Source organism: Bombus huntii, chromosome 7 (genome assembly GCF_024542735.1).
Source record: "Bombus huntii isolate Logan2020A chromosome 7, iyBomHunt1.1, whole genome shotgun sequence".
In the NCBI taxonomy this organism is placed as follows: Eukaryota; Metazoa; Arthropoda; class Insecta; order Hymenoptera; family Apidae; genus Bombus; species Bombus huntii.
Genome location: NC_066244.1, coordinates 13,738,865 through 13,760,932, shown reverse-complemented (window position 1 = coordinate 13,760,932; position 22,068 = coordinate 13,738,865). Strand labels below are relative to the sequence as shown.

The following is a 22,068-nucleotide window of genomic DNA, read 5'->3' as shown; positions in this document are numbered from 1 at the left end:
AAGGTGGATAAAACATTGTAAAATATTATTACATACTTAAAATGTTTGTTAAATGTTCTATCGAGTTTTAAAATATATTATGCTCCATTTCGCGCCATTAATCACATCATTTGGTACAGTTAGGTTTCGTATATACCTATATACCATTGTCGTGTATATACGCATGCACATTAGTTTGATAAAGAGGTGGGGCTACAGAACCACTAGAGAAGGTAGTAGGGATCACATGTATATACAATCAAACGACGGAAAACGTCGTGGCCAAAGCTAAAGTAGCGGAGGGAAATAGAACATTTTGTAGCGAATTGTGAAGCAGTAACTACTTCAACATTCTTTCTTTGATATTTGAAACGAAGGCAGTATCATTACATATTTAGTTTATCTCGCTGGCGGAAGTTCACAATATCAAATACATACATACAAATTCAATTCGTATAGTAATAAAAAACTATAATTTACTCGAAAACTGCTTTTGTTTCATTTTCAATAAAAAGGAAACCGTTTTTATTTCATTTTAAATATTTGGTGCAAGTAAGTGAGGAATACCTTCTTTTTCTAGTTTTTAAAAAAGTTGTAATGTACAATATGAGACATTCTTTATTCGTTTCGGATGTTTATATTAACAGCACGAGTATGATAATTGTATGTGTCAGCAAGTATAGTTTTACTTCTATATTGTACGTAAAAAGATTTTTCATAGAATTATTATCATGCTACAAAATTATTCTTTTAGAAATGGGTATCAATCCAATGAAGTGGAAAACCAGAAATGTACTGTATACTATTTTAACACTTTTTATCTTTTATGTTCTCTTTGTATATAAGAAAAAACATCATGTACTGTTCGAAGGAATAATAAAAAATTCAAATCCTATACATGTATGGGAATTCGTTGCGGATTTTAGTAATATGAAAAAATTAAATCCAACAATGTATGTAAAACGTTTCTCACCACAGTCTTTTTCTTTCTCTTTTCTTTTTAACTTTTGTTAATATTTACAGAGAAGATTTTAATATTATCGCAGAAAGCGGCAATTACGATCATTGGAAATATTCGGTCGAATATACTGAACATTTGAGTCATATACCAATTATACGAAACATAGCGCATGGACATTACGCCATACGTGAAGATAATAATGGTTACTTGATTACTTCGAAACATCAAACGTGTTTCTTCCCCAAATTTGGATGCTGTGAGTGATCGTTTCTATCGGGGAAAAAAAAGAAGTTCCTTATGAAATTAGAGACCAGTACCGACACCAAATGAGACTTTCAAATGATTTTAATCTTAAATTCTGATTTTCGTTTCAGTGGAGTCGATCTCGCAATTCAGATTCGATCGAGATGGTGCAACGGATACAAAGTGTATCGAAACCGTACAATATGAATGTCCAATTGCATTTTCACCGTTATGTTACAGAGAAGTTATGTATCAACGAGAAGAAATTATGAAAAGATTGAAATTAAAATTCTCAGAGGCTAAAAATTAAAAACAGTTAATATTGTCATAGATTTACTTTTTTGATCTTAAAAAAGTTAAAATATATAGTTTACGCTGCTTTTAAATTTACAATGTACTTATAATATATTTTATATAAAAATAATAATTTTTATAATGATTTTTGTACAATATTTTATATATCGCGCTGTTACTTTATATATATATTTAGTATGACCAACATCAAAATGTAAAATCTCCGATAACAAAGTGACAAAAAAGAAAATAGAGGGGGAGATCAACAATTTATCGAAAACATACACATGAGAGAACCTGTGAAAAGGAAACAGACATTGAAAAGTCTTTCTATTTTTATTTGTATTTATTGAAATATATATCATTCATAGCCTTTAAACAATAGATTTATATTACAGCGTGAAACATGTCTAATAAATTTGAGGCGTAAGTGAAACTAGCGTTCTTATTTGTCGTGCCTTTTTGTTTAGGCTAGTTAGAGGTTAGATCCGTTTTAAATAGAAATCAAAATTCATTGATATACTTTCTTGTTTAACACCCTCAGCGTGCTTTTTTTATACATTTAATGGGTTAATTGCTAGCTTGCGCACAGTATTGTCTAACTAGTTCAAAATAACAAAACACGTGATATACCTTGACATTTGTCAGAATCTAAATACACCTACGTCTATTGAATTTTCGATTGTTATTTTTATTATTTGTTTTTGACATTTTGATCAATTACCAAATAATAATTGAATTCATTTTTCTGCATACGACTATATAGAATCAATAATCATATGTTATAATTTATAAGAAACAAATGTATAAAGTCTGTAGCATATTGTTTTCTGAATAAAAAATTACATAAAATATTATAAAGATGATTTAATAACAGTATTTGTGAAACTCATGTTGTAAATTATAGTAGTACTTGCAGGTTAAAAACTAATGAAGACAATGGGAATGATGAAACACAATCAAAAGATAATAAAAAAACTGAAAAAGATTTACTAGTAAGTAAATAGCGTTGTACATTCTATTCATTCAATTGATATGCTCTAATTAAATAGCACATATTTATTATAGCCTTCTATAGAAATTAGTCCAAATGAGCATAAATTACAATATGCATATGCGTTATGGTATAGTCGACGCAGTCCTGGTAAACAATCAAGTATACAAAGTTACGACCAAAATTTAAAATTGGTTGGTAGGTTTGCAAGCGTGGAGCAGTTTTGGAGTCTTTACAGTCATTTAGTCCGGCCATCAGAGTTAACAACATCTACAGATTTTCATCTTTTCAAAGTTGGCATAAAACCAATGTGGGAAGTATGTGTTTAGTGCCTCTTGTACTGTATAAAAAATTTATTCTTATTGAGTAATTTTGTTATAACAAATGATCTTTTCTCAGGATGAGGCAAATCAGAAAGGTGGTAAATGGATAGTACGGTTAAGAAAGGGTTTAGTTTCTAGATGTTGGGAAAATCTTGTATTAGCTATGTTAGGAGAACAATTTATGGTTGGAGAAGAGATATGTGGAGCTGTTGTATCTATTAGGTTTCAGGTATGGTAATTTTTATTACCTGAAAATATTAATCTATATATATGTATATTGCGAGTCATTAGGTATTCTTATTTTTAACAGGAAGACATAATATGTGTATGGAATAAGACTGCATCTGATTATGCGACAACAGCACGTATTAGAGATACATTAAGGAGGGTCTTACATCTTCCAGCAAGTGCCTCAATGGAATACAAAACTCATAATGAAAGTTTGAAGAATGTTCATCGGCTCTAAAATCTTGTGATGCTAACTCAGAGATTCGAGTTCTTTGTCGACTTTCAGGTAAATTATATTCTATTATTATAAAGAAAATCACAATGAAAAAATATGTGTTTATAAAACAGCACTCTTTGTGTATTTTTATATTTAGCTCATAGATACTTGTGAAAAGATGACATTTAGGTGGAAAATATTTTACAACAACAAAATTTAAATGGCCATCTTATTTGATAACACATTTGATTCACAAGTATCCCATTGTAACTTATGTAAATAATAAATATATGTTGATAATAAAAAAATAATCTTATTTGCAAAATGTATATGTGAAATTTTTATAATTATCGTTTTTACTATATATAGTTGGATTATGTTATAATTATGATGTTATAATTATAACAATAAACAATCATTCTATATGCCAAATACTTTTATTTAAGAGTACTTAAAATTTGGAGCCCATTTTACATAGGATATTTATACATTTTTACACGAGATCGTGATTTTTTAGAATATATGCATAATTATTAATGTATTTTGTACATAATGCTTTCATACACAAAGCATTTTGATCGAAATATAAATATTAATTCCAATATAAAAATTAATGTGTTTTTATATTTCAACTTGAAATATATAAAAGACTGTGATTTTGTTAAAGTTTTAATATATATACAAATTTCTTTTATACGCTTGAGGCAATGAAGCACAAACTTGGACAAGGATATTTACCATCACATACATTAAAAGAATAAAAGATTTTATATATGTCAATAAATATTTGCGTTAGCGACAGTATATCGTCATGATTTGTTGTGTTTAGACTAGAATCAAGTATATTCAGTAAAAAGAAATGAGGCCCAATGCCAAGAAAACCTAACATTAATTGTGCTTTTATTTCATGATTCGAATCATTATATAAAACTTTTTTTGTATATATAAAGACAGAAATTAGAACCTTAAAGTAATAATTGTAACCATACCTGTAATAAATGAAAAAATACTGTTTATGTTTTCTTAACCAAAACATAAATAATGAATACTTACCCAATACAAATGAAAATATTAACTTAAAGTTTATGGAGAGATGAAGATAATCAGGCACTCTATTATTCTGCTCTCCTTCTGTAGGTAAGAGCAATCCAACTATGGAAATGATTCCAGCAATCAGTGCTATATAATTTGTCCCTCCTAAAAGTTATTAAAATACTTATTAAAATACTTTATTTTTTATTTAAAATATCTAATTTTTTATTTTAAAAGCATTTATTTTTGTACTTATAGCTTACTAGGAGTAGTATGCAAATTTGCATATAAAAGAATTTTTTAATTGAAATAGATATACTAAAGAAATTTATTCTTATCAGATATATTAAAATTGAATGGCATTAAAAATATGGAGTATTATATGACCTCAAACTAAATAAGTAAATATCAAGCTGGTATTAAATAAGCTAGTATTAAATAGTATTTAAATCCAAAAACTAATTTTAAATACTAACTTATTAACCTTTATCCATAACATAATTCATATCTGAAGATAAGTAAATTTCTGTGTTCTTATTTTGAATATTTCCACGAAATAAATCATGTTTTGATCTTGGTGGTTTCAGTGTGTATTCTGTAATTGTAAATAATAATTTTGCCATTCAAAAAAATGTATCATGCTGTTTATAAAAAAATGATGTACATTATAATAATGCATAATAAGTAACTATTTATAGATATTTTTGACTTACTATTAATGGCTCTATTTTGAGCTATAAGAGCATATGATTGTTGCTGTCTGGTTTCATTTATGGGAAGCTGTTGAAACATTTCAGGATCTGGTGTAGATCTTCCAGCTGCTTCTGTTGTGCCAGGAAGTAATTTAGCTTCAACATCTCTTTGTCCTATGGCCTATTAATTTCCAAAGAGTATAAGATTATACTATTTTGCTAATGGAATTATATTTACTCTTATATTTAAACATAATCATTTTATTACATGTTTAATTACCTGTTTAGTTGGATGTTCTTGCATTTGTATTCTAAATTTGTCAACAACATTACAATTACTAAACACAAGAGCTGTATGTCTGACAACAATATCAATACAATATCTTGCTTTTATTGTTCCTTCAGGCTCAACAACTTTATATTTATTTGGTGCAGTACATAATACTGTAATTATAACGAATTATGTTGAAACTTTTACTTAACTATTAGCTCACATAATAACAATATATACCTTTAAATCTTATTGGAAAATCATATGGGTTATACAAAGTTAAGACTTGTTTGTGAGTAGACTGATCGTCTAAAAAAAAAGTGATATTTTGAGGAAATACAAACACTGGTAGTTTTCGTGGAGTTGTAACTAATTGGGGCTGCATTATATTTGTTTAACTTTGTGTCGTCCATGCACCTATAGAATTATATTTGTCATTACACAGATGTCTAAATTTATTGCTTAAGTTTATGTTATAATATATATACAAACTTTATTATTTTAAAACATTCTAAACATTTACTTTATATATTTTAATTTGATTTAGTAGCACAAACTGTTTTTAATGTGTGCTTGATTTGTTATATTTCAATATTGGAAAATTTGCAATAGATAGATAGTTATAGTTAAATGCTTAATATGACTTACCTAAAAAAAAATTAAGTACTTTGTGGATTATTGAAATTAAAAACTTATGTACCACCAAATTTTTGGAATTAATAATAACAATTGCTCAAAATGAATAAAAATAGAAATATATATTAGAGCGTATTTAAACAAACTTTTAAAAACTGATAATTTCTATTATAGTAACTACACTGATAACTATGTAAATGTCCAATCGTGCTTCGTTTAAAAAAGATGTTTAGTTATTCTGACAAATGACTTAAATGACTTAATGAGTTGCGTTAAACACTTAATTAGTTGTATAACAACTTCTGTAAAGTACAATATTTACAAGCTTGTTAGCATTATAGGTCCATTTGGTTGAATACTGCACTGTTGATCTTCCTAGTGAAACAATTATTCATAGTATTATGCTATTCGTCACTCGTTATACATCACTTTTCGTTTTCATCACCAACACTTACTATTGTGCGTGTGAACAAGCTGGTTGTGTGATTTTCTCGTCTTTCCCTAGCTTATCATTACGAATCAGTTGATTAATTTCATCAGTCTTGTTAAAAGATTTAAATGGTATCAAAAATTACTTTATCATTCATACGTCATTTCTATTCAAATCAATCAATCGATTTAGCAATAAGGAAATGCAAATACATACTTAAAGATTTTAATACGTGAAATGGTTATAAATGTTTTGAATAACGTTAGAAATTTAACTGATGAAAACTAACGATAATATTAAAAACGACCTATTATCGCCCAGTTTTCTTAAAATTTTACTTAAAATAAAGAATTTTATCTGAAGATAGATTTCATGACAGATTTCAGTAGATTTCCTAAAATTAAAACTTTCCTAATAACAACACATTGCCTATACAAAATTCGGCGATAAATCAATCGTGTGCTGATATAGGGGAAAAAAATACTAGTACGTTTTGTTGGTAACCGTGAGTACGTAATATATTGACAATGCTCCCATGATTTCAACAATATGGCATCGGGTGATCGGGTTTATAAGTAATTACGTCCGTGCTTACGTTGATCGAATGAAGATATTATCGCATTACTATAATAACGTTGTGCTGACGTATAAAAAAATGATTGATATACTACTTAGATTTTAATAAATAGGTAGTGTACTAAGTATCAGAAGTAATTGCGCAAAGCGATTCTAACCTTTTTCCGGAACTTTCGGTTTCTGAATTTCATCAGTGTTTTTATTTTTCAACATCACGGTAACAATCTATTTTTCCCATAAATATATTTAAACATTATATTATTGTGAATCACTTCCAAATTTGATTAACACATTTCTAAAAAAAACATTTGTAATCTTCCAATGAATTAATAACTTTTATTATGTTTTGGATGATATTTATAACAAGCATGGATTTTATTTTCTTTTACATTTTCAGGAGTATACAAAAGAAGAAATCATGGTTAATGTTAATCCCAGAGTGTTCTTTGATATAGAGGTGGGCGGTCTCCCAATGGGTCGAGTGGTATTTGAACTCTTTGCAGACATTTGTCCGATGACATGTGAAAATTTTCGTGCCCTATGTACTGGAGAGAAAGGACTTGGAAAAACAACTGGCAAACAATTGCATTATAAAGGAATTGTTTTTCATAGAGTAGTTAAAGATTTTATGATTCAAGGTGGTGATTTTTCAGTAGGTAATGGAACTGGAGGAGAGTCAATTTATGGTGGAACATTTGCAGGTATATTTACATAAACAGATATATTTTAGCTATTATAATTAAAAATAAATATGATTTATTTATAATAATATTTTTCAGATGAAAATTTTGTTATAAGACATAATAAATCATTTTTATTATCTATGGCAAATCGTGGTAGAGACACAAATGGTTCACAATTTTTTATGTGAGTATTTATGAAAAAATAAGTATACAAACTTTAATAAAATAATATAAAAATGTACTTCTTAAATAGCATAAAGTAATTGATTAGATTTATAATAAAAAAAAAGTGCAGGATGGTGTAATATGTGTCTTTAAAAGTTATAAGATATTAATGCACTATATTGTTTTACTAAACATTTATTTTGCATGTACTATTAACAAAGATGATCAGCTTAAAGGTTAATACTTATACTTGCAAAGAGAATTTTTGTTTGTGTATGAATTTTATTTTTTAATATTTCTACTGGCTTAAAATTATGTTTCTCTGCTGACAGATGTATACTTTGTCAACCTCAAAGGTAAAGGTAATAGGAATTTAATATACATTTATTTTCATATCTCGACATTTTTCCATGCTAATATATTTTCAAATGTACCCCAACTAAATAACAGGTGATATAATTAAATAAAAGGATAATTGGGTTTGTTAATTTTAGCAAAGAATTTCATTATCTTCTATCACCTCTTGATGTTAATCATGTCATTGTAAAGTTGTTTGGTATTTAATAAATTATATGAAACACTTAATTTTTCCGGTGAATATTGAAAAGTATAGAAGTAAGAATATCTTTGAAGGAATGAATAACTTAGCTATATTTCTGTGTAGTCGTGAGGGAAGGGTCTGCACACCACTACTACAACACAATGACCAATGAAAGCTGGCTCTTTCTGTTCATCTCTCATCCCCTTAATCATATTTTGTTGTTGTAGTACAACACAACCAGCGCCTCACCTCGACAAGTAAGTAACAATAAATAATGTTTTGACTATTAAAAAGATTCTTAAACACTGCTTTCAATATTTAAACGTTAAATTTCTAGTGTCCATGTGGTTTTTGGAGAAGTAGTATCGGGCCAGGAAATTGTTACACATATTGAGGGACTTCCAGTAGACCGCATGTCTCGTCCGTTACAAGATGCGAAGGTTGTAAATTGTGGAGAACTTGTATTGAAAGTCAAAAATAAAAGTATGTTTCAGTTGCTATAAATTGTTATATTAAGAGAATTAATGAGATAGTTAAAATTAACTATATTTATGTTTACAGCAAAGAAACGTGAGACAAAGGACAGCAGTTCGTCTGATTCTGATTCTGATTCATATGCAGAGAAACCTAAGAAGAAGAAAAAAGCGAAGAAAAAGTAAAGTGCATTCAAGCCTTATAATTAAATTAATATTAAGAATATTGCATCTATTATAGAAATATCTGCACTACTTGTTTATATTACAGTAAAAAAAGAGCAAAATCAGAGGATGGTGAAATTCATGATTCAAATGAAGATGACCTTGGACAACCTCATCCTCTTGTTTCGGTTACAAAAATCGATCCTGATGAAATTCCGGAAGTACCAGCAAATAAATTTTTATATAGAGCAGGACCTACCAATAATGCAAATCAGAAAGAATTTAGGCAACACTACGGGAGAGACCGGGTACGATCACATAGAAAAACTGGTCGCATTTTTAAAGGAAGAGGAATATTTGTAAGTATTTGTATGCAAAATACAACATATGGTATGTATAAATTTTGTGAATGAATTTCATTATGATAAACCACTTCTTGCTTTTAAAACTTTCTAAAGTTAAAGTAAAGTAAATGAATAAATAAATATATTTTTAGCGATATCATACGCCTTCACGTAGCCGTTCGAGAAGTGTCACACCACCTCATTGGAAACAAGCTCAAAATCGTACTATTAAGTTACATGAATTTCAGGTATGTGTAGTATATTTAATTAAATCATAATTATATTTTTGTATATTCTAATTTATATTACAGAAATTAGAGAAAGAACGCTTAAAGAAAGAGGAGGAATTAAAGAAACGCGAAGCCGATAGGATTAAAAAATTTACTGAAAATCCTGATGAAGATAACCAAGTAGTGGACAAATTTGATGTCGAAGCACATATATCTGAAGAATTAGAAAATAAAGAAAATGATCAGACAGATGAAAAAAAGAGTGCCATTAAAAACGCGGACCAGGATCAAGATAACGTAAATGCTAGTATAGATATTAACGATGCTATCACAAAAGATAAAGTAGATGGGAAACATAAAAATGAAAAGATAATTAAGCGCGACTTACATCGATCGTATGGTGATAGATCGTCACGGCGAGAATCGCGTGATAGAAGCAAAAGGCGTGGAAGTGGTCGGTCCAGATCGCGAGATCGACGGAGATCTCGAGATAGAGATTATGACCGTAGAAATAGTCGTGACAGAAGAAATAGAAGAAACTATTATCCTCGAAGACGAGATTCATATAGGATTAACAGGCCTGGCAGAGATAATTATAGATATTACGATAGACGCAATGATTATAGAAGAACAAACAATTCTAATTCTAACTACGATATGGATATGAATTCATCCCGTTATGATAAAAATCGAAGAAAAAGTGATAATACCTCAGACTCTAACATTCAACCAAAATTTAAACGCCGCTCACGTTCAACTAGTTCTAGTAGTCAGCATTCCAAAGACTAAATTCAATATTTCCTTATTACTTTGTCTGCATAATACAGAAAAAAATATAATTTATGAAGCGAATTTCAATTATCTTTTCAAATTTTTTGCTAGAATTTGTTTCTTTACAGGATCTATGAATTTATGTATAGAAAACACTGATTTAAATTTGTAATAATTAAATCATAATATTGGTTATGGTGTTTAAATGTAAATTTTAATTTTCTTATAATTAGAATAATTAGTATAATTTTTGTACTTCTGCAAAGATGAATACAATGTGTTGAAAGCTATAATTGTTTGATTCTTTACTTCTATACGTTTTTCAAACGAACATAAAGCTGAAATATTTAATACCAAGTATATCTTCTATTTATATAGCATCATATTGTAAATTAAAAGTACTTTTGTAGTTAATGTTTAATATATACTTATAAGTTAAATTTGAGAATGTTTTTTACAAATGAATATCCTATGCTATAATTTCAATATTTTTTGTATGTAATCTTAGAAAATATCTAATCTTACAAATGGAAGTACATATATTTTACTTGGTAAAGCTATTTTTAGCAAGTTACAAAATTTAGATAAAATGATGAAAATATAAATAATTATTGAACAATTATTAATGCCACTTGCATATGATTTAAACGAATATATTAATATATTGTATAATCATTATTCAAAATAAAGAAGAGGTATTATATCCTAAATAAAAAATTCTTAATTTATCACTGCTATCACAAATTCAGTTGCCAATACAAATTATGTATATGTGAAATAAGTCTCCAACGTAGTGTATAAGACATCCTTACAAATTTCTAACTATACTTTTATATTGGTACTATTAATACTCTGAAGGTAGCTTTATATGATGGTAAGTTTTGATTGGCTTTCAAATCTTGTTTACGTTAAAATTTGTGAGTTCAAAAGTGATGTGATTGACAGCGAATAATTAGTACTTATCAGTGAACTTTTCATAAATTTATTAAGATGGTACGATATGCTGCACTTAAAGGCTTGTACGATTTGGAAAAGACCATCGGTAGCGGAGGTTTTGCTAAAGTTAAACTTGCCACGCATATTGCAACCGGCGAAAAAGTTGCTATCAAAATAATGGACAAAACATCATTGGGTGTAAGTGACTTTTAAAATAGTATACATTTATGAAAAGCGCAATAATAAAGTCTAATGAAGTTGCAATAAATCTTTTATATTCCTAGGACGACTTGCCAAGGGTTAAACTAGAAGTCCAGGCATTAAAAACTTTATTACATCAACACATTTGTCGATTATATCAAGTTATAGAGACAGAAAGTCATTATTTTATGATAATAGAATACTGTTCAGGAGGAGAATTATTCGATCATATTGGTAATATCACATATTAATTTAACTTTTTACTTCTTCATCACTTTGCTACCTAAAATTAATAGCACCATAAAAAAATTATAATTTTGTTTTTATTTACAGTTGAAAAAAATAGGCTTTCTGAAACAGAATCGAGAAAATTTTTTCGTCAAATTGTATCTGCAGTAGCGTATTTGCATAGTTTAGGATATGCTCATCGTGACTTGAAACCAGTAAGTTTTACTCCTTTTTTTTATTATTCAATTCAATATCTGTATAAATGGCAAACATTATTATGTATCCAGGAGAATGTCTTGTTAGATAGAGAAGAGAATTTAAAACTCATAGATTTTGGATTATGTGCAAAACCAAAAAATGGGATAGATTCACATTTACAAACATCCTGTGGCTCTCCAACGTATGCAGCACCAGAACTTATATTAGGAAAGAAATATTTAGGTACCACTTTACTATTCAAGCTTTAATTTGACAATGTTATATTGAAAATGAAGTTAATGTTTGCTTTATAGGTTCAGAAGTAGATATATGGAGTATGGGAGTCCTTCTTTATGCACTACTTTGTGGCTTTTTGCCTTTTGATGATAACAGTATAGAGAATTTATACAGGAAGATCCTTGTAAGACTTTTCAGTTTTCATTAACATTGCAGAAAAAGTGATTGATAATAAATAATTTTAGAGTGGTAAATATGACGAACCATGCTGGTTATCAAACAGTAGTAGGAGATTGATACGAGCAATGCTACAAACAGATCCAAAAAAAAGAATTACTATTCAAGAACTGTGCAATCACCCATGGGTTACAGCAGGATTTCTTAATCCCGTTTCATTTGTTCATAAAACTAATGTATATATTTTTACGGTAACGTACCTGTATGTAATATTAATTTTAATTTTAATAAGCAAATACATTTCTAGTTTGAAAAAGATGATGATGTACTAAGTACTATGTCTGCAATATGCGGTGAACATCCTTCAGATATATGGAGAAAATTTATGAAAAGTGATAGAACTGATTATAAAACTGCAACATATCTCTTACTTTTGGATAGGAAACTTCGTGGACTATCACTTCGAATATCATCTTCTGCAAAATCTCATCTTAAATCTGAGGTAATGTATTGTGGTTTAAATATATCTTTGAAAGTTAGCAAGAATTGCTTCATGTTTTTTTACTATTTGTAGTATGAGGAAGAAGGTAATGGTATTATAACTAAACTTGATTGCTCTCCAAGAAGCAAATCTGTTAGATCACCAGTAACAGATACTATCTTCAAAAGTTTGCCAAAAACGCCCGAGACTAGTAAGTTACATTCGTTTTCGTATGTTTTAAATTGATATATTATGTAAGTGTTATTGTATTGTTTTTTATATAGCTAACGATTTCATGGAACCACATTTGCCTGGTAGAAAACGACTTCGAAGTAAGGAAGGAGATGATGTATATTCTCCTGGTATGTTTCATAAAATTACATTTATTTTTTCATTACCGATACATTTTTTATTCTGAACTCCTATTTATTACGAAAAATTTGATTTATAATATCCATCTCTTTCCATTAAAGAACTTCCAGAATTTTTTGTGTTTTATTGTAGCCATATTGCCTAGTTTTATATGTTTTCTAAAGTTTACTTCTAATTAGGTGGCTAGCATCACCTAATTAGAAACTTTAATTAAAGTTTCCAAGTGCCATAAATTGCTGTAGTTGTGTGAAAAGCAGATAATTAGAGGAGAGCAACGACTTGTGAACAAACACAATTTGGAGTTACAAATAGCTATGTGTAAGAACTCTTTATCCCATTCCTTTCTACAAGATATAATACCTTCTTTACTATTCCTTATCTCTTTTCTCCAGTTCCTCCCAATTTCTAATTATCCATGCTTTTTATATGATTCCAGTTTCTCGTGCAACTTATATAACGATTAATAAAAAATTGATAACAGTTCCAGCAAAGAGAATTGCAGAAAAAGATAGGCTTCTTTCTACTCCTACCAATACTCCAGTGTTAGACTCAAGGTATTTGTGTCATAGTAATTATAACAGCAAAGTAATAGCTAAGGAAAGTATTGAGAAAAAAATATTTAGGGGGTCACAGTCGTCTACACCGGGAAGTGCAAGAAAAGTAATAATGGGCTTGGAACGTGGTTTGAATCGTGTACGATGCGTCCTTACGCCAAAGAGACGTGCGAAGAACGAAAGTACTGATCCTGATCAACCTAATGTACTTTCCGGAAAGGTACATACCTAACTCCTTATATAACCGATAATTCTGAATTGAATTTATTATGATGATTTTCTTTCATAAGGGTCTTTGTAATGTATCATCAACGTCCAGTGATGACCCTAAATATGTTCTTTCGCAATTACGTCGTGCTCTTCGTCGTAAAGGAATTATGTGTCATCAAAAAGGGTAATGTCTAGAAATGCTAATAATATTTAATATTTTTACTATAAAAATATTCCCATATAGGTTCATTCTACAAGGAGAAACGGAAGATTGTACAGAAGATTATAAAGATACGATGCGACCATTCTCATCAAGAAATGCTTGTTCTTTCGAATTAGAAGTTTGTTTGTTGGAGGGTGTTTCAAATGAGAAATTAGTCGGTATTCGAAGAAAACGTTTAAAGGGTGATGCATGGGTTTATAAACGAGTGTGTGAAGAAGTTCTCGCTCTGGCAGCTGAAGATCTTTCTACGGAATCAGAAGGTTCGACAGAATCAAAATGTCCTATATAAAGTCTTCCTGATAATCATAACTTTCATAATATAAATATATATTTAAAATAATACATCACAGAAAGTCAATGGGACTATTCGTCTATACTCTGATCTCTACTAATTATATTAAATAGATTTAAAAAATAAGCCAGATGTAAAGAATATGAACGTTTGTATCTATAATTTCGGCAGATATTGTTTACGGCATCTTTGGTAACTACAAATATATCTGCATTGTACGTGTCTTAGAACATAGTTTCTTCTGAGAAGAAACGGGAGAAATATTACGAAAAATATAAAATCTGTAGTAAATATTTCGCCGGTCTTCGAGCGATATAATGGACTTAAAGTCTCAGTGATTATTACAATCATCAATTGTGTAATATTGTTTATACAGTATAAGAGAATTACAAAGAGATTATATTTCTTACGATCTTTCATTTAGAACAGTCCAACAGGAATAAAGTAACGTTAAAAGTAACTTTTAAACATTAAGAGTATTCATGTATTATTAACTGTATAAAAATAATCAGACAATAAAATTGAAAATATATATATATTTCTACAAATGAAAACTATTCATATTAATTTAATCAAAGCGGCTGTATAAAATACTAAGAACAAAACGGCATAGTTCTTACTAGACTCAAGTTAGCAACACGAACGGCGATTTCATCTTCGATCGTAGCACAAAGAAATGTCTTAAAAGAAAACTACGAACCTCGGCCATTTGCAGCGGAATATGTAAAGCTCCATTTTGAGTTCACGCCGCAGATATAAAGTATCGCGGCTCGTTTGAACCGCGGCATCCGCACGGGAACTGCTATGGACAGGCAAAGTTATAAAATCACCACAAATCGATCAGCATAAAGTGGAGCCGCGTACACTTTGCTTTATGGCAGTCAAACCGACCTTTTATCTTTGGCCGCTCAATAATCGTCGGTACTTGTTCGTAGGCAGTCTTGCCAAGCTCTATTCCGCCGAGGTTCGATTGGCACGCTCTTTTTTTCTCCCTTAAACATCGATCGAAACAAAGCGAGATCCGCAGAAAATCGAGCCGTTTTACTGAAAGAAAGACGTAAACGCGGGAATAAAGGCATTATGATCACGCTTTTGACACTAGAAATCGCTGGAACGACAGTACAAGCTTCGAAGGTAGTAAATTCGATATTTATATCGCAGACATTTTTACACAATTCCATTCATATAATACGTCTAAAATTAATTTTAGATTGTCTTAATTTTAGATTAGTCGGCGATCTCATGAAATTCTAACAGAATATTTAGAAAACCTTCCTCGTAAGTCGCAATATGCTGCAGTTATTTTTTCGTTCAGAAAAGAGTAATATTTAAAATATCTACATTTTCTTTTCTACCTTTATTTACCTCACAGTATCGTAAACGCTCAACAAATGCAACAAATTGGCCGCATTAGATTGCAAACATCTTATTGCGGAAATTTTGATATTTAAATCTACCATTGGAATCGTCGAATCGCTACGAGATTACTTAACTAATTTTCAGCGGAATCGATCGATTTTTCACCACGAGAAAATCACGAGTCACGAGGCAGCAGCCTCGATCCTATAGGCATCGCCAGACGTGTCCCTTCGCGTTGAATAATATCTCGGTGGGGTGCGTGTTTTATGAGTCGGTTGCCGATTAATTAAACGGTTTATTTCGCGAAATTAATCAGACGGTACGGAGACAAAAACCGTGGACGGTATAAATGAAGCAACCACTCGAGACGCGGACCTAAGTCGTCTCTGGGCATAAATTACAATTAACCGTAGCATGCGTGCGCGTTCGCGTGAGCGCACGCACGTGCAACTTACGGTATTAAATTCATCCTGCATTTTATCGGGACGTGGCGAAGAGCATCGCGTTAGAGGAGGAACGCCATCGGTGGTTATACTCGATTCCTCCTGTAAGTTTTTTCGTCTGATCCAATCAAAGATGTTTCCAGGCTAATAATTAAGCTGTCTAACGATTATTACGACGGCATTTGCATATCATACGGTAGCCCTCGAGTAACGTATAATTTCTGAGAAAGGAAAATTTCGAAACGATCGATTTACGATATCGATATTTCGAGCGAATTAGATAAAAAATTAGAAACCAGTCTTTGACAACTGCTCGCGTTATTTCACAGAATATACATGTATACGATCGTTATAAATGGATTCCATTCGTTTGGCCTTTTTTTATCCGGCGGTGAATTAATGACATTGATTGGATAATTGTAAAATAACGTTTCAGTAAGAAATCGTTCTTAGACGTACGGAGAATATTAACTTTTTGAAGGTGAAATTATGTTCGCAGTGTATTAGTTGAAAATTCTATTTTCGTGATGTCATGTAACTAGGCGGGTCTGATATATTTCATTTTCCGTCATGAATATAACGGTAAATGATTTCTCGGAAGAAGATGGTTCCTGGTAAATGGAAATAATGAAGCAACAATGTGTGTTTTATCTTTTTCTAAAATTCAGTGATTTCTCAAGGAATTAAACTTTAGATTTTGAAAATAATGTTTAATATATACCATCCATTCGAACAACCAATTATTTTTCACCGCTTTTATTTTCTAATTATTCATTCTTATTTCTAATGAATTCTATTGTCCAATTAATTCTCCAATGTATGGAACTGGTTTTACCATCTTTCAACAAGAAAATAAAAAATAGAAATTTAAATCTCCTAATAAGAATATCAATACTTCTTCGACGACGTCGTTCATACCGCGTCTACAGGCTACTACAAATTATAATATAAACTGGACGCACGCAAATAAATATCACCGTTTTTTTATCTGTCCATCGAATTACCTCACGTTCGATCGTTACGGTTGTTCGCAGGGAAAAGAAGGACGCGAGTCAGGCAGTCTGTAGTTGATGGACGTGCGTTATTCACCACGTGCCCTTCGTTCTCGCCAATGGATCGGGTGTCGTACACCGGCTCGTACCAATTACCGTCTGGCCGTCGGTTAATTAAGGATTGGGGCAATGAGGCCCAGCGATGCAGTTTCCGTGATAATGATTATCTGCGACGGTAATTGAGCGAGCTGTTACGCCAGCAAACCGAGACACCATAGAACGTCGGGAATAAAGAAGCAGGAAACCTCTGATATTTTGTTTTTGGAAGATCTTGAAGAAGAAAACTTCGAAACCGGAGAAGAAGAAACGACGAAATTAGTTTTCTTCTTTTTAGTTTGAATATAAGGACGGTCCAAAATAACTGAAAACAAAAATATAGAAATGTAAAAATGATTCTATATTTGTTATAAATAATTGATATTTTCCCTTTAACATTGTTCATTTTGTAGTCCAAATTTATTTGACCCCCAAACATATGGAGAATATCCAGGCGAAGAAGGATAAAAAGGATTCTATGTTGATCTTCTGTTTTACATTACTGAACTCTGTAATACTTTGGTACTTTAGTACTTTCTTCGATGCTTCCAGTGGATAATTCATAAAAATTTGTTCTTCATTTGTTTCACTTTAACAAGTCTTCGTCTAAAGATTTCCCTAAAGCATTTAAATTCCAAGTTACATTCTCTTTTAGTCTTTTGTTCTCTTCTACGTAGCAAGTACTAATTCCAAGTTGGTGTATCGTCAAATTAAATCCTCTTATTTATAATTCACCTTTGCAACAGCCTAGACTAATCGTCTTTTCTTTATCTGAATACGTATGTTCCTGAAGCAGGAGAGTTAGGTGAGTAATTCTAGCAGGAAAGAGGGGAACCTCGTGGATAGCCGCGAAGCGAGCCTGCAGGCAAAACGACTGGACGAGATCGGCGTGGATGTGTGCGGACACGAACAGGTACGTTCATAGACGAAGAAAAGGTAAGGGTGGCACGCGCGGCCCGCTTCTATCGCTTCCGGGCATCAGCGTGCTCGCGAGCCGCGGCTAATTGCTCTTTAATGCAAGCGAGCGAGCGAGCGAGCGAGCGCGTTGCTTTTCTTAGACGCCGAGGGAAACTGACCGCCGTCCTAGACGGCTGTAAGAAGCAGAATATGCGAGATTTATGCCGGCCCCCGGACTTTTCGTTACGCTTTGTTTGGAACATGGTTCTAGTTTTGAGAAAACTCTCGGTGCCTCTCTTCCTTCTTTTTAATTGCGACGGATAACTGTGCCTCTGATATCGATCTACAGCTGAATACTTAGATTACAATATCGCTAATAACCGAGGAATACGCGTAGAGATTGAGAAATATCGTAGAAAGTTTCTTGTTTCGATTTAAATCGTCACGATGTTGAGTAATGGTTTTTTCAGAAATATTTCAATCGTGTTACGTTGATGATTTGCAGAATTTTGTCAATTCCTATCTCCACTCAGTTTAGCACTGTTGTAAATTCTTTTATATCTATATACACGTTGACCATGTGCACTAACCCTCCTATTCTCATAAGCACCAACAGGTGCTCCCTTTTATTCGTTTGACAGCATAAGCAAATCGCTGGCTTATGGGTTCTAATGCACGCTAATGACTTTATTTTAGTATCAATTTCAGTGTGTTAATTTATAGTAGCGTTGACACGGTCTTTGGTTACAATAACGAGATATGGTAAAAAATAATGTATTTCACATGTATTTCGAAACAACTTCTGTGCTCCGTTCGATCTCAATTTTCTTTAAAATCATGTCAAAAACCACAAAATCTATTCATAAAAATAAAGATCGAGTGATTGAAAAAAATTAATCAAAGATAGCAGACTTCCTTCCGATCAATGATACAGAACAGAGTCCCATCCCCTTCTACGATATGTATAGCGCAGGAGACTCTCGAATAAGTCTTAACAAAATCGTTAATGTTTATTCCCCATAAATAGCTGAAGGCGCGTGTTTTTATATCTGCCGAGGAAATCCAAGAATTCTCGACGACAAAGAAATAATTATTCTCTGAATCGTATGTCGTGAATTCTTTGACGCTTGATTATACCGTCAAAGGGTCAATGAATCTTTCTACTATCAAGCTGACTTGAAATCGTGTTCTTCTCGTGTTTCGCCTTACGTCGATTCTTACCGTGGAAAACGTGGTTGGTCGCAGGGACCACATCTGCCGAGGTGGGCTAGTTAACGTGCGCTCGATTCGCGGTAGAGAATGGACGACAGAAAAGTACATAATACCTGGCTGGGATAGTAAATTTTATAAAATAATACCCTCTATGGGGCTGCATATTCATTTTTCCGGAGGGTCCTCCCCACGGTTCCCGGTGTCCGGCCTGAGTCGTCTACATATGTATGAGCTTCTGCTCGACTCCGTTGGTCACGCCTCGGCGAATCGAGCTTTCTGCCCTTCATTTTTCCTGCTTGTGTTATACCCCGTGTACGCGGCCCGCGACCGAACAAACAACCGAGGCTGACCCGAAAAAAGCCGGGTAAACCGGATGATTAGCACTCTTCGACTTCCTTCCTTCCTTCCGTGTGCAAGCTGCATAACGACGCTCGATTTTGGATGGCTTCGAGCGCTCGTAATTTCTTGCGAATGCACGCCGAAGCTGAGGAAAGCTTTCGGTGCACGTTGCTTCTCGTATTGTTTCACTTTTTTTTTTAGTAAGAATTTTTTATTGCCTCGTCACTGGACTACGGATTTTCTATCTTTGCGAAGAGAACGAAAGAGGTGTGATCTATATAGTAATTTGCTTTGCTTAATAAAAGTAGTAGAAATTATGACGAGTGTGCTTCTGACATTTTATATATTTTTCTACATCATACGCATCCCTTGGATTTTCACAATTTTATATTTATTGCAGACGCGAAAAAATCATCGATCAAAATTCTTATGACGTTATGCGATTAATATAGTATAATACTTGTTATGCCACGTTCATCGTCTGTCTTAATTAATATTAGATAAGAAGAAAAGAAAGAAACATTAGTCCACTCTAATACGGCAAGAAAGTAAAAATCTGCTCATTCACGATTTTGTCATATGGCAGGTGATATGTGCTTCGGACATTTTGTATCGTATTTGTTTCTTAACAAAATTTCATTTTCCTAATTGTTCCAGACACGACGTTTTTTTGGTAACACTTATGTAACGATATAAATTTCCAGCTCCAACCCTGTACAATCTTTCACTTTGTTCTGTGTGAAACTTTTCCAATTAAATACACCATTTATGATCATTTTCACACCATGACGTACTTAATACCTAACAATCAACACTTTTAATACCTTCGCAATTGTTTAAACTAACTTTCGATCGACCTCTCCGTATCCTGCCGTGGCGGGAACTTTGACGAGGGTCTAATTGCGGATCGGTTGGTACACTGGCGTCTTCCTTTCGTTTTCGTGGAGAGTTTGCGGCGGAGGGGCGGCCGCTTCTATAAAATTGTAGCCCCTTATCGTCGCAGAGGAAACGAAACATTAAATCGACTCCGACGGAGGGGGCGGGCTGTTTCGGTGGGTGCGTCCGAGATTTCCTGTGCGGACTCTGGATGCTAGGAAGGATGACTTCCTACCTAGCGTACAGGGCGCGTCCATCGCTGCGCGCTGGCGTCATCGAGCTAGATTTATTCGATACAAGGAGGGAACGCGTAACAAGAATTCTCGCGCTGGCTCATCTTATTCTTGCAACGCACGCGATCCAGCGTTGCTTCTTTCCATTTCGATTCCAACTTCCTGCCATGATTCTTGATTGGACTATCTTTTGATATAGCACGAAGTACATTGCGCCTACGTTTGTTCGTACGTGTGTTCGTTCGTGGGTTTTGCGAAGCTCGTAGATCTCGTACTTCGTAGATATCTATGGAGAAGGAGAACGATGAAATTATTACAAATACTTTGAGATACCTGGTATTTTTGGAATGTTTTATGAATAATCAGAAATCTTCCGTTACTTACGATATTCCAAGAATCGTTCTGTGATTCCAATTTCTGAATTTTATCTTGTACTTATTGTTGAATAGACATAGAAAAAGAAACATTATTTTTAACCTTCGTATTACTCATTTTTATGAAGCAGAAAATGTTATACAACACGAGCTCTGTATAAATTATACAGAAACTCTGTATAAATTGGAAACCAAGGAACTGGAGATCTTCAAGTTTACTACTATCCTTTTATTAGTCTCATTTATCTGATGGTAACTTTACAGATAGTAGAGATATACCTCATAAAGTATTCTGGAATGCTATCCAATATATTCAATCAGAATACAATCTCAATTTCTCCAATCATAAGTAACTTGAACGTTTGTATTAATCAAATCTGACCAAAATATAGAACATACATTGTACGAAGTAGATTAACCAGGAGATCAACATCCGCAATCCTCTCAACACATCTAACAGTAGAATCAGACGATCCGTTTCAGACAGCGCTACTAATGCCTGTACGCACTCGTCGATGACACGTTCCACAACACATGTTCCATATCATCGTCCGCATAACGCGTCCACTGCTCATGACGTCTTACACGCAATCTTTTCTTGCTTTTCTTTTTCTTATTATTATTTTTTCACATAAGCTTGCTCGCAATATCGCGATATCTAAACAAGTTTATCATTAATGCAGCAGTAGTGGCGCATTACTAGGAATTTGTATATAATGGTGCTATGTACATATGTAATGCGCCGGCCCACACATAATGGCGATATCATAAGATACGAACCAATAGCGGCAATTGTATGGAAATATGTATCTATGAATGAAGACACTTTCATTTATGAAACCAGATACTTATGTACCGGACACGGGCGTTGTAACATCCTGCTATTATGT

The 22,068-nt window shown here is 32.3% G+C and overlaps 4 protein-coding genes and 1 long non-coding RNA gene across 21 annotated transcripts in view; 3 read left to right on the top strand and 2 right to left on the bottom strand.

The window, feature by feature from the left end:
• The first annotated feature begins 211 nt into the window (after window positions 1-211).
• Window positions 212-1,623, top strand: LOC126867346 (uncharacterized). Of its 2 annotated transcripts, none has more exons than XM_050621771.1 (4): window positions 212-642; window positions 734-932; window positions 1,003-1,196; window positions 1,315-1,623. In XM_050621771.1, exons 2-4 carry the CDS (start codon window positions 736-738, stop codon window positions 1,491-1,493), a joined length of 570 nt encoding a protein of 189 aa, XP_050477728.1. In that variant the 5' UTR covers window positions 212-642; window positions 734-735; the 3' UTR covers window positions 1,494-1,623. The 2 variants fall into 2 exon arrangements, with proteins under 2 accessions (XP_050477728.1, XP_050477727.1); XM_050621770.1 differs by having other exon boundaries at window positions 215-531.
• Window positions 1,624-2,590: 967 nt separating this feature from the next.
• On the bottom strand, window positions 2,591-15,784 carry LOC126867335 (motile sperm domain-containing protein 1-like). Of its 10 annotated transcripts, XM_050621743.1 has the most exons (9): window positions 6,326-6,403; window positions 6,193-6,245; window positions 5,883-5,900; window positions 5,475-5,651; window positions 5,244-5,407; window positions 4,985-5,144; window positions 4,756-4,866; window positions 4,293-4,436; window positions 2,591-2,811 (listed from the first exon to the last, which is right to left on the bottom strand). In XM_050621743.1, exons 4-9 carry the CDS (start codon window positions 5,617-5,619, stop codon window positions 2,732-2,734), a joined length of 804 nt encoding a protein of 267 aa, XP_050477700.1. In that variant the 5' UTR covers window positions 5,620-5,651; window positions 5,883-5,900; window positions 6,193-6,245; window positions 6,326-6,403; the 3' UTR covers window positions 2,591-2,731. The 10 variants fall into 10 exon arrangements, with proteins under 10 accessions (XP_050477700.1, XP_050477703.1, XP_050477701.1 ...); XM_050621746.1 differs by lacking the exon at window positions 5,883-5,900 and adding an exon at window positions 5,727-5,882 and having other exon boundaries at window positions 6,193-6,328; XM_050621744.1 differs by lacking the exon at window positions 6,326-6,403 and having other exon boundaries at window positions 6,193-6,317.
• On the top strand, window positions 3,137-10,541 carry LOC126867305 (uncharacterized). 4 transcript variants are annotated; one of them, XM_050621625.1, is made up of 9 exons: window positions 3,137-3,308; window positions 7,274-7,577; window positions 7,656-7,743; window positions 8,493-8,522; window positions 8,603-8,748; window positions 8,827-8,920; window positions 9,010-9,262; window positions 9,400-9,495; window positions 9,559-10,541. In XM_050621625.1, exons 1-9 carry the CDS (start codon window positions 3,270-3,272, stop codon window positions 10,264-10,266), a joined length of 1,758 nt encoding a protein of 585 aa, XP_050477582.1. In that variant the 5' UTR covers window positions 3,137-3,269; the 3' UTR covers window positions 10,267-10,541. The 4 variants fall into 4 exon arrangements, with proteins under 4 accessions (XP_050477582.1, XP_050477584.1, XP_050477586.1 ...); XM_050621627.1 differs by lacking the exon at window positions 3,137-3,308 and adding an exon at window positions 6,283-6,431; XM_050621629.1 differs by lacking the exon at window positions 3,137-3,308 and adding an exon at window positions 6,836-6,989.
• On the top strand, window positions 10,690-15,051 carry LOC126867301 (maternal embryonic leucine zipper kinase-like). 2 transcript variants are annotated; one of them, XM_050621612.1, is made up of 13 exons: window positions 10,690-11,382; window positions 11,469-11,619; window positions 11,719-11,828; window positions 11,901-12,054; window positions 12,126-12,232; window positions 12,294-12,461; window positions 12,533-12,727; window positions 12,800-12,917; window positions 12,991-13,068; window positions 13,560-13,632; window positions 13,702-13,852; window positions 13,923-14,026; window positions 14,087-15,051. In XM_050621612.1, the coding sequence occupies exons 1-13, from the start codon at window positions 11,239-11,241 to the stop codon at window positions 14,352-14,354; spliced, it is 1,821 nt and encodes a 606-aa protein (XP_050477569.1). In that variant the 5' UTR covers window positions 10,690-11,238; the 3' UTR covers window positions 14,355-15,051. The 2 variants fall into 2 exon arrangements, with proteins under 2 accessions (XP_050477569.1, XP_050477568.1); XM_050621611.1 differs by having other exon boundaries at window positions 13,560-13,852.
• A 1,838-nt stretch (window positions 15,785-17,622) lies between the features above and the next one.
• Window positions 17,623-22,068, bottom strand: part of LOC126867376 (uncharacterized) — a 246,270-nt gene continuing 241,824 nt past the window's right edge. Inside the window, exons 8-10 of one of the 3 annotated variants that reach the window (XR_007690224.1) lie at window positions 21,578-21,988; window positions 21,282-21,478; window positions 17,623-21,090 (exon numbers count right to left, since the gene is read on the bottom strand). This is a non-coding gene — a long non-coding RNA (uncharacterized LOC126867376). The remainder of the gene's footprint in view (window positions 21,091-21,281; window positions 21,479-21,577; window positions 21,989-22,068) is intronic. The other 2 variants (XR_007690223.1, XR_007690225.1) reach the window with 2 other exon arrangements.